Source organism: Ammospiza caudacuta, chromosome 18 (genome assembly GCF_027887145.1).
Source record: "Ammospiza caudacuta isolate bAmmCau1 chromosome 18, bAmmCau1.pri, whole genome shotgun sequence".
Classification (NCBI taxonomy): Eukaryota; Metazoa; Chordata; class Aves; order Passeriformes; family Passerellidae; genus Ammospiza; species Ammospiza caudacuta.
In genome coordinates, this window is record NC_080610.1 from 13,022,801 (window position 1) to 13,035,053 (window position 12,253).

General features: G+C 45.1%; 1 protein-coding gene across 1 annotated transcript in view; it reads left to right on the forward strand.

Moving 5' to 3' along the window:
• Window positions 1-12,253, forward strand: part of KDM2B (lysine demethylase 2B) — a 104,169-nt gene that overhangs the window by 22,621 nt on the left and 69,295 nt on the right. The window contains exons 5-6 of the mRNA XM_058816552.1: window positions 1,961-2,139; window positions 3,925-4,031. Of these exons, the coding sequence (XP_058672535.1) occupies window positions 1,961-2,139; window positions 3,925-4,031 (286 nt within the window). The remainder of the gene's footprint in view (window positions 1-1,960; window positions 2,140-3,924; window positions 4,032-12,253) is intronic.

A 12,253-nucleotide genomic window follows, 5' to 3' on the forward strand; every position in this document is an offset into this window, starting at 1 on the left:
GAACACCAGGATGTGAACCTGTAATTATACATCTCAAATTCTGTGAGCAGCACTCCAAGAATCATTATGTATAGGCTTGTTTGACAGTACTGTGGCTTAAGAGAAAAACATCCCCTCAAATTACTCTTTAATTCGGAAGTCAAGAGATTATCAATTCAAATCTTAAGCTCTTCTGCCTGTAATTGATAATCGTGTTCATTTAACAAACCTGCTATTGAACTGCTCCTCATACTCTTAATTCATCAGGTAACTGCTGATTTTTCTTTTGGAAAGGATAATTGAGAGGCTCTACGAGGTTGCTTCCAGCAAAGCTGAGATCAGACCTAGACTAAAATATGGCAGAACCCGGGCTCAGCCACACAGCCCTTCAAGTGCAATCTTTGAGTATCTGTGTCCTCTGCCCCTCTGGGCTGCAGCCATTGCTTTGATCCAGGCCCTGGAAGCAGAGATCAGGATGGCTTTCATTAGGGGCCAGTTTAACAGGACTCCATCCCAAGCTGCTAACCTGAGGAATTGAAAAAAGACCATTCCCCTAGTTAAAAAAAAAACCAAAACAAAACAAAAACAAAAAACCAAAACAAACAAACAAAAAAAAACAACAACAAAAAAAAAAAAACAACACAACAAAACCCTCTAACCCATAACTAGATTTTATGTATGTTGTTTCAAACATTTAAGGACTCTTGTGCTTTTTCACACTTAACTAAACTCTCCACATCCTGCCTCAAGGTGGCAACACTTCAGACAGTCCCAAGCCCGGTCCGAGCATGGGCTTCTGTTCCTTGGCCTTGGAATGAGGAGTTTGACTGACAGGCTGGTGGGACTATTCCAGATTTACACTATATAAATTTGTCTTTTTGATTTCAAAGCTTTACGATCTTGAGTTCCTTTGCAGAGTCATTATCACATCTGTCACTGTCATTGCTATCAGGGGCTAAGGATGTTTGTAATGGAGAGCAGCAATCCAAGCTATTACTCTTGCTGAAATACTGCTCCCAAGCACATGATAGACCAGGTGCTGTAATTATTAATAATTCCCTCTGATGGTGCATCGCAGCCCTACATTTTGTATTAATGCAATTTATTTTGAGTTATTTCTTTGGCGGTGAAAATTGTTTTGGAGAGATTTTTTGGAAGCATTGCGAGTTTGTTTGCTGGAATCCTCTCCTGGAAATGAGGCATGTCTCTCATGGGCTCCTGTTCACTCACACACAAATGAACTGCTAATTAGGATGATGAAATTGCTGGGAGAGGTGAAACCTTCCAGTTGGCCGAAGAGAAGATTGTGGATTAATCTGTGTAAAGCTGAAGGCTCGACTAAAACTGCTGCTCAACATTCTGGTGCTAATGAGACTTGTATGTCTGCCACTCGAGGAGCTGAAAGTAAGGCTTGTGGTTTTTGTTGAGAGATCCAAAGTGGGGGCTCACTCCTCTGTGGCATTTAGTGCTTTCATCCACTGGAACTGGGAATGTTCAGCAGTTTACACTATCCAGTGATGCAAGGCAGTTTTTGCTCTTTGTGGATAGTTTTTGTACATGAGTAAAAGCATCTTGAGAGACATATGGATGTTTAGAAAAAGTATGATTTGGAGAGCAATTTGTCTTGCCTGCCCCCTGCTACCATATTGTATTACTTCTTCATAGTTTTTAATGTACTTCTGCTCACATCAATTCACATAAAGGAGGAAACTGCTCTCTCCATCTCTGTGAAGAACCAGGTGACCTGTTCAGTGTCACATTGGGCAAAAAGTCTAGTTCCAAGTTAGTTCCTTGCTCACTGTTTGAGCTTCTTGGGAGCCATGGAAGGAGTGGTACTGGTCTCATCCTCTTTTCCTGCAGTTTCCCTGCAGTCACTGAGAACTGATATATATATATGGATATATTGAATAACATACATACATGTTTTTAGATGTACATAAATAAGGCAAGGCAGATGTTCTGAGGTGCTGCTGTGTTGCAGGGAGCCGCAGGATCGTGGATGTGATGGATGTGAACACGCAGAGGGGGGTGGAGATGAGCATGTCTCAGTTTGTGCGGTACTACGAGACCCCAGAGGCCCAGCGGGAGAAGCTCTACAACGTCATCAGCCTGGAGTTCAGCCACACCAAGCTGGAGAACATTGTCAAGCGCCCCAACGTGGTAAGGGAGCCCCTGGTGCTGGGCTTTATTGCAGCTTTTTCCCAGAAATAAATCAGGGAGTTTGAACAAGGTGATGGGAGGTGCCCGGAACTCCTGCTCATTCAGTGGCAGGATCTCATTTTTAGCCCAGTAGAAAGCTGGTCTCCTTGACAGTGGAACTTAATTTACAGGAATTAGGTACCTGATGAGCTGTTAATCATGCAATTTGCACTGATACACAGTTCCTCTCAAGGTATTTAGGGGAAACTTCATCCAAAATTAAATACTATCTCATCTCGTATTTTTCCTCCTCTAAGGAAATTTAAACTATCAGGAAGCTTGGACTCATTATGTATGAACACTCCTTCTACCCAAAAAAAATGTTCAGGGGGTTCCAAAGCAAAAAAAGTTGGGAACACAATTGTTAAATGTATAAATGTTTACGTAATTAAATCAGCATAATCACTGCTATGTCAGAATTAGCAGTAGTAGAAGGGGGTAGATTTGTACATACTCTTTAAAGGTCGAGGGCTCTTGTGATTCTATTCCCAATGCAGTCACTGGCATGAAACTGTGACCTTCTCAGTAAAGATGATTTCATTTATCTCTGAAATGTAGCCATGTGTGCTGTGCTAGCATGTAGCTGGGGGTAAAACTACAGCTCTGTGATGTTTTGTTTTCAGACACTTCTTACCTGATTTCTAAGTCCTTGTCTAGTTACAGCAGCAGTTTTTTCTGCTGGGGACATCTCTTACCCAGGACAACAGAAACACCACACTTCTGCCTGAACAGGTCACAGATAGATGGCAGCTCTAATTGCTGATTTGTAGAAATAATTCTTAACTAGACTTTGTTCTTTTACACACAGATCACAAATTTGAATATTAAACACTTATTTAGAAGTTCATTCAGATTTTTGCTGTCATTCAGACACTTAGCGGGCAATTTGAGGGTGCTCTGGGGAATTTCTTGTGTTCAGTTGATCCCGGTTTTCCCAAACACATTGTGCTCAGCGAGCTTTTAAAACATCTGTGCAAATTTCCTGGGTGCTTAGAAATGAAATATGCAGTTAGGTATCTGTTATCACGTGTAAATGGTTATTTCATAGCTGTTTTAAATAACTGAGTGCACAGTTGTTTGTAAAACCAGGAATATTTAGATCTCACTGAAAGAGAGATTTGCATTCCCATGGGAGGAGAAGAGAGGGTGTTGTGGAAGTCCAGTACCCAAAGTCAGCTCCCATATATTTGTATAAGATATTCCCTTGAATCCTGCAGAGTTTTGAGTCCAGAATAGGGCAGAAATACCTGATTTAGGTTCCCTGCTGTGTAAACTCTGGGTTGCAATATCAGAATGTGGAAATTATTTCAGAATCAGGGCAGTAAGCAAGTTTTGTTTTCACATACAGTTGTGATATTGATGGAATCAGTCCTATTTCCTCCTTGAAATGGAAGATATTAGCATCATATAATCCCTTTTATGTTTGCATTTTAATGTTCATTAATGCAATTTCTAGGCTGTTGGCTACAGAAATGCCACAGACAGTACAAGAGAAGGGGCTCACATGAGACAGAATTTGCACTCAGGTAAACTGACTGTAAAACTCTCCTCCCCCTGTGTTTTAAGGGGTTGAATTGTGGTGATGAAATGCTGCACCTTAACAAGTTGAGTGCACAGGACTTTTGCTGAACAGCAAGGTTCTCCCTGTCTGTGAGCATCTGCTGCTGTCACTGGAGGAGTTTCAGCCAACAAGAATATGTCCTACCATGTGTTCAGGAGCTAACAGTTGATTTTGGGGCCTTTTAGGTGGACTTAGTCGACTGGGTGGATAATATGTGGCCACAGCACTTGAAGGAGAGACAGACGGATGCTACCAATGCAATTTCAGAGATGAAATACCCCAAAGTGAAAAAGTAAGTCTTTGAAAAGTTCTGCTCTTGACTGCCTTAAATAATTTTAACTTTGCTGAATACAGTCTTTAATCAAGCATCTTTGAAAAGTACATTTTTATTTTTCAGTTTTGAGCAACTCTTTTTGAAAATGGCAAACTGACCTTAAGTAGTAAATTCTCTGAAAGGGCTGCCCAAGGAAGTCACATCACACAGATATGTCACACGGATATGTCACACGGATATGTCACACAGTATAGTCAGAGTCCTGCTGCAGGCTGGCTCAGATCCTGCCCAGGTTCTAAACTGCTAATGACAGACATTATTAGCTGAGAAATGTTTTGTGAAATGAGCTTGAAGTCCATTTTTAATGGGTGTGTGTGACTTCCTAGAAACTGTCACTGCCCTTCCTGCCAGTTTGCTTTTCCATTCACTTTTTCAAGAGCAAGGTCAAAGATTGGACTGATCTTTGGCTCAGGACCTGCTCAGGGCAGTTTTGAGGCTGAACACAAGAGCAATTTGTCCTGGTTCTATCTCAGTTCTAAGTTTTGGGCAAGCATAGGCTCACCTGGCTTTTTCTTCTGCTTTAATGTCTTCCTTGAAACTTTTTATGTGGTGATGGGAAAAAGGAACTATTTGGGGGCCTCAAAATGTGCACTGCAAGTTTCATGGGAATGAGTACAGCTGAGATAGGGGTTCCTTTAATGATGCAATGACCTGTAGGGCTGATGAACACCAGGTAATCCTGGAAGCCCTTCACTGCTGTTTCTGTTTTATTGGCCAGACTGAATGCTGGCAGCATCCCAGGCTCTGCTGTTGAAACGACCTCTGGTGTTCTGCAAATCACTCAGAACTCCTTCCAAACTGTAAAATAGATTGGTACTAACAGATACAAAGGAGTGTGCAGTCAGGAAGTGATATGTAGCATTTACTCTTGTTCTGTAAAAATAAACATTTTGGAAGGTAAAGGTCTCCATAAAAGAAGAGACTGTGACAGGCATTGGGGATTATGCTCAGACCACTGATTTCAGTGGAAGTTAAAGATGTTCCTACATTTTGAAAAGATCAAACTGCTCATTAGGGTAACTGGGTGTGGATTGGAGTCTCCATGCATTTGGAAATGTCCTAAGTGACTTGCCTGAGGTCACACAATAAACCAGCAGCAGAGCAGCACTTGCTTCTCAAGTGGTTAGTCAGCTAAATAACATTATTTATAATTTGCCAGAGCTAAGAAACTGAGTCATGATTCAGGGCCTAAGGATTCATGGATGGTTCAAGGTAAGAAGCAAAGGAAACAATTCCTCTCCTAGAGCAGGCACACTCCAGATGCTGAAAAAGATGTAGCAAGTAAACAGAGCAAGGCAGAGATGGTTTGAAGGATAAGGTAGCAACATGACTAACAGAATTTAGCAGAAAAAGCAGAGTATATGCTTGCAGTCCCCTACTTGCATCATGAAATGCCAGATGGTAGGTTTCAAAGGGATTTTAGAGACGTACCAAATCAACAGATTTTGACATGGAGTTTTTCCCATTTGTGGAGCGTGGCCTGGTGGGAAGGCAGGAGATGCCTGATGCCGTGGAGGTTGCTGTCACTGGCAAAGGGAAGGTGGAGGTTGACAGCTTGATAAACTGGTAGATGTGATAGGTACAGGGAAGCTAAACACTGAAAGACTGTGAACACTTGAAAAGTGACAATAGGGTTTGATGTTGGGAAAAGGAGTTACCAAGGCATGAGTGTTAAAGGCAAGGGTGATGCAGCTGGAGAGATGATGATGTTGCTACTGAGTGTCATCTCACAGAAAGACTAGAGAAGGATGATTTACAGCACTGTTGGCACAAACTCCTCATCAGTCTCAAGAAGCCACAAAGACAAAACCAGTAACAAACAGTGACAGTCTGTGAGCACAAGAGAAGCTGTACCAGATCAGGATGAGGATCTGTGGCTCTCAGTAACCTGTCTGCTGTTGAGTGCTGGCATTGATGCCCTGGCAGGAGTGTAAGAATGATGTGAGCGTAAAATGATGCCACTCCTAAAAATTACCTTCTGAACTTTGACTGTCTGCAGTTCAGGCAAGGCTGTCCTGAGGAAGACGTGGTTTCTGTGCACTCAGTGACTCTCAAAGAGATTGCTCTTCCATGAGTGTGTCTGGTTTAAAGATGAACTCCTTAAGAGATTGGCTTTCTCCATCTTTGGGAATTCAACTTGACCCTTTCCTGTAGAGATACTGGTCCCAGCTACTGCTGTGAGAACCCAGAGGGTCTGAGCCCTTATGAAGGAAATCATGTTCAGTTGTGGAGTCACTTGCTTCACACTGCCCATTCTTTTCTGTGAATCATCTATATTCATATGCTTTATTAATGACTGCTGCTCAGAAATGGGATCGATTCATTCCTTTCTCGTTCTGAGCATTCCCATAATGCTGAGAGTTTGCAGTATGCCATCCCCACCATTAACGTGTTCCCTACAAACAAAAAGCACTCCAGCGAGAGCGCCGCAGTTTCGCAGACACAGATGGCATTACCAGACACAAATGTCTGTCTTGGCTCCTGCACGTCGAGTTCCGTGCTGGGAGTGAAGTTAGAGAACGCTCCATCTGCTGCCTCGGGTACCAGAGCGCCCTGCCCCGCGCCTGGACCTGCACCGTTCACTCCTTCCAAAATTCTGGGTAATAAAGTTTTGTTTCTGCCTGTAGGTAATGGCTGCTTACCTCAGGAGCCTTAGAGGACTGAATTAAGTGGGGCAATAGTTTATGTCCCCTCTTTCACGTCTCAGGGTGCAGTTCCTGAGAAAAGTTCCTGCAGACATGGGATCCTGGATGAGAGTGGGGAGATGTAGTGTAACCAAGAGCTAGCAGAAAAAGGCAATGATATTTTAACATCAGCTTTTAGAGGCAGAAGCTTGTTATATCACCAACACCATTTTCAGGTAGCTCACAACAGGCTGAGATTTGTTTTTCTGTTTAAATTCATCCAGAATTGAAGCAATCTGGATACAGCTGAGTCAACCCAAAAAAAAAAAAAAAAAAAAAAAAAGTAGTACTAATTTGATTTTTCATTTATCAAAAGAGAGAGCCATGCTGAAATTATTATCCTCTTTATTGGGTTTTGTGTTTGTAGCCTTGCAAGATTATTTGCAAGGCAGTGGCAGTGAATAGCTACAGTTCAGGACATTAAACAGTACCAGGAATTTCTAAGAACTTGGTAATATTTGTGCTGTGGAACAAATGAAAATGAAGGCTTTGGTCACTGCAACATCCTTTTTATCTTCAAAATTCTTTCTATTACTTTAAATATCTAAGCACTGCTGTAACAGGTCTCTATAATGATGCTGGCCTTCAGTTAAGGATGGGGTATGTTGCGTGAAACATCTACCTGTTCTCAAAGGAATGCTGCTCTGTTAGCATGTCCTCAGCCCCATTCTCCCTCTCCCAGGCTGTTGTTCAGCCATCCGTTCCTTTCTATTCATTCCTTTACTAAGTAGGGATGGATTTAAGCAGATGCTAAAATGCTCCGCTGAGCTGTGGTCTAATTAGAAGCTGAGGGTGCCTCTGGAGACAGGGAATCGAGGGAGCTCGCAGGTCCCACAAGGCAACCTGGCACTGGTTTGTACATGTGAGAGACTTGTCTGCACTTTGTATGCCATTTGTGGATTGCTTTTGATACAAAACCTCTATAAATAGAATTCTGCAAAAAAATTTACACCAATAAGTGCATGTTCGTTAAGACTTTCCAAGCTAGCAAAGTAAATAAAATGTGATATCTTCAGATCAGTGCATGAGTTCTCAAATCCTCCTTCAGGTAGAACTTGGAGGAGCAGCATCACACATGTAACTCAAATAACCACCAGTGTTTACAACAGTTTGTGGTGGCCCTGGAGCCGAACAGCCTTGTCACAGGATGAAGAAATGAGTTGTGCTCTCACAGACACCAAAGTGCTGTTCCAGGGGCAGACAGGCCTGGCTCGCAGTGAGTTGTTGGCTTGGTTCAGTTCACTGTGATGGGAAAAAAATTTAAAAATCCGAGCCCACCCCTCATACCCTTGGTGTTCCACTGGGGCTGGGACCGGGCAAGGGTGCGACGAGGGAAGTGTTGTCGCTTGCTTTGGTGCCAGTGTGGTCTGAGAGTGTGATTTGCAGGCACTTCACAAACTGCGGTGCATGGCAGAAAACTGGCTCCTGTTATCTCGGTGTTGTTTGTGTGTGTGGCTGGCTCGGACCGTAACCCCCTCGGGGCAGGAGCCGGGCCTTTCATGTGCGTTTGAAGTGCGCGGGGTGTGGTGAGCACCGTGTGTGACGAGTTGGTTCGTTCCCCCGGGCTGGGAGCGCTCGGTACCGCTCCTCAGGACGGGCACGGGGCGAAGGTTGGTCCCGGCAGGGCGCAGGGCCCGCTCCGGCCGGCTCCGAGCGGCCTTCCTCGGGCAGGGCTGCTCCGGTACTGGGGTTCTGCGGGGAACCGGGGCTCGCATCCCTAACGGGGGAGCGGGGTGATCCTTGAGGGAAGCCGGGTTCATCCCCGCAGAGCAGCCAGGGCTCACCCCGAGGGAAGCCGGGGCCCTCCGTGAGGGGATGCCGGGGCTCATCCCTCATGCCCGCGGGGCAGCCGGGCCCTCCCCCAGCGGCGGGGCCGGTGGCTGCCCGGTGAGGCGAGGGTGGGGGCGGCAGCCGGGCCGGTGCCTGCCGGGTGACAATGGTTTCTTTTGTCTTGCGGCGCAATTGGTGGCTTCCAGTTGCAGGGCCCCAGTGTGGGAGCGCTGTCGGTGCGGGCCGAGGCGCCCCGAGGTAGCCTTTGTTCCCCGCTCGCAGGCCCGGCACAAGGGCCCCCGCGGGGCCGGGATGCTGCCGGGGGCCGCTCGCCCCCGACGCCCGGAGCGGCGCTCCCGCCCGGGGATGGGCAGCCAGGCCCGCGCCTTTCCCCGCGCTGGCACTTGCAGTTGGCTCATGGGTCTGTGGTATTCGGTTTCAGGCTCGGGGATTTCAACCAGCCGGCGCTGCTCCTGGGAGGAAGGAAGAGTGAGCTATACTTTTCTCATTGGCCCGAACAAAAAACAGAAGCCTCTGCTGGGGTTTGGGAGTGGTTTATGGGCTGAGCTCAGTGGCAGGGGAGCCCTCGCAATGCCAGAGGGAATAGAGCCGTATGGTGCGCGGTGCCTATTGCGGGGGAGAAGGAGCTGAGCTCGGGTAACGCTGCTGCCGCCGCTGCCTGTGCGTCCGCTCGCGTCTCGCCGGGCCCATGTGCATGAACGCTGCCGCTGCTGCCCTGCCCGCCGCTGCCTTCGCATCCCGGCGCGGCTCTCGCTGTCTTTGTTTCTCTGTTTGCTTGCGGGTTTGTAGCGATGCGTGGCGAGTGCATTGTGGGTTTGCCTGGGAGTGTGGGCTCTGCGCTGGTTTATGGAGCGGTGTCTGTGTTGTTCCTGTGTTACCAGCTCGCTGTGTTTGCTTAGTGGTTTAGCTTCATTTGTATCATGTCCCTCTCTTTTTTTGGATCTCTGTGTTTGTTCTTCCTCGTGAGTTTGCAGGTTACTCCATATTTCTTCGCATCATTTCTCTAAGAAATTTCCCCAGATGTTTGTGGGGTTTTTTTTCGTTTTGGTTTTTTTTTGAGGGGGGGGGTGGGAGGGGGAAGTTCCCCTTTTTTTCCACATCATAAATCTTTCCTCCAAAATAACAATACATTAACTGGACAAATTTCAGGCTTGTGGAGAACACAAACCAAACTCTTCATTCGGGAAGGGAAGCTCCCCCCAAACCGATTACAAGCAGCTGCGTGTTTTAAAACCCTGACTGAGGCTGTGCAGGGAGATAAAGTGGAGTGTGCAGGTGTTGGATGTGGTAGCAGTTGTGAAAATATTCAACTTGGGGCATCTTTTGGGTTGCTTGTGTTTTCAGGGTGTAACTCTGGTCAGGCTGTCTCCCCATGCCTGATATGGGATTGTGCTCCTGGAACCGCTGTACCTGTCCTGGCCCAGAGCGCCATGGCCACAGCACACAGTGGGATGTATTTCCTAGATTTCTTTCAGAGTAGATGCTGTGTTAGTGCTTTCCCCCCCCCTTTTTTTTTTTTTCATTTATTTATTTTTTCCCCACCGTTGTTATGGAAAACCCTGAAAAGTTGAGTGGTTCCCCAAATTAGCAGCTGTTGGCGATGAGGAGCCGCTGGCTGGGGCTGGTGCCTGAGATGAGCAGTGGCATGGAGTGCGCTGGGCCCATGTGACTGCGGTGTACATTGGGAGAGGAAGCTGCAGAGGTCAATGCAAAGGCATTGTGCCAGACTCTGGCAGCCAGCGAGAGAGCTGGATGGCGGAAGATCCTCCCGCAGGCTCCTCAGCCGGCCGGGAGCTGTTGGGCTTGGACAAAAGCAGGCCTGGGAGATTAACAGCATAAATTAAGGCATGGCTTGTTTGTGGATGGAAAGAAAAACACTTTATTTTTCCAAATGCTTTGCAGGTTTTTATTAATTGCCATAAGTGACTCTTTCACTAAAATCACCTTTATTGAAGTGGAAATTGTGTTTAGAGGAGTTTCAGGAAAACAGAGGGGAAAATGAGGAAAAACAAGGAAAAGAAAGAGTTGTGTGTTCACAGTTATACCTGCTTTGGTGTTTCCTCACAAAACTAAATTTTAAGCGCTTTGATTTGACAGGATTCAATCCTGTTATTACTTCTCTGAACATAAACAGTTTGTCTGCTTCAGGTTTAGATTATTGACTACTGAGGAACAGCTAAAACCAGCTAATGCCCAGGCCATGTTTGCTCTTCCAGAATATCTTAATTCAGGGGGTGATTGTTGATAGGTTGCACTGTCTAGAAATTTTTTGTTGTTAGTGTGATGTATTTTATATCTGGCCTTCTGGAAACTGAAAATAATTGACTCCATAAGGATTTGAATTTTTTACTTTAAAACAACATGAACCTCTAACACTCAGCAGTGCTTACAAGCTGAGAATTTCTATGCTGATTTTTTTTCCTAATGAGCAATAATTATTCAATCTGTGACTTTTTGCAGTTTGGCTGGAAGAAAGGCAACTTCCTTTCTGGGCTTCTTTTATTGTTTTTAAATTCTATCTGACTTGTAATCAACAACATCTTGGTAGAGAAAACATAAAAGGAGAATTAAAAAAAAAAAGTGTTTGGGAGGGAAGGACTCATATTTTGAAATGGAGCATATTGAGAGTGTAGACAGCTTCTTGGCTAGCTGTGATTTTTGAAGCATCTGAAATACCCCAGGGGCAGCAAAAGCTTCTTCCTGCTTCTGAAGGATTAAAAAAAAAAACATTTAAAAAATTCCAGAGTGGGCAAGAGGAGAGACGTGTAATTGCACAAGGAGAGGTTTTAATTGTGAGATGAAGGCGCAGGACCTTTTTTGAAGCCCACAAATTGACTGTCTTCATGACAGCATTGCGTATCATTCTGTCAACTCCGGCTCGGGATGTGGTTGCTAGGCAGCGGCTCTTACGGACCCAGAGTGGCTGTGATTTGCCAGCCTGCTGCAGACACATGGTAAGGTCCTTCCCAGCCTATCATCTACAGGGACTTCTGCACGCCGGCTGCATACTGCTGAGCTTCTCCTACCTGAATGTGAGCAGGAAAAGACACACTTAAATCAAACCTTTTTTTTTTTTTTTTTTTTAATCCTTTCCCTTTTTAAAATTTATTTATTTTTTTTAACAAATCCCCTTCCGGTAGTGTTTCCATAACTCCCCTTAAAAACCAAAGCAAACCAAAAAAAAAAAAAAAAAAAAAAAAAAAAGCCATGAAACGGAGACCGGAACAAGGAAAAGAGGTTAGTGGGTTAAGTGGTGTGTGTTTCCTGCGTTTGCAAAGGTGCCTACAGTGAGGAGGGCGGCTGTGATTCGGCCATTAGTTACAGATGGTGGCTGCAGGCTGGAGATTCCTGCAGCCAGACCACAGCTCTTGTGTCTTTTCCAGCAATGCAGACTTTAAATTGTTCAAATCCTGTATCAAGACGGCGTAAAAAATAGTGGATTTGATAGTTAGTGTGGCTGCCAGCTGGGTCCTTTATGTGTTTTGATGCAGAGTGCCTAGAAATGTGAACAAAAAGGAGTTAGTTTGCCAAATGAGGTTTCTGCCCCCTAATCCTTGCAAAAATGGCATGAGTGGCAAGTAGGTAAAGAACATTCAGGAGGATTTATAAGCAAATTAGATTTTTTCAAAACTTTGCAGCAATTTGTGTACAACTTCTGCTGAAGGTTGTATCTGTGAAGTGATGAAGGAGAGCATTAAACAGATC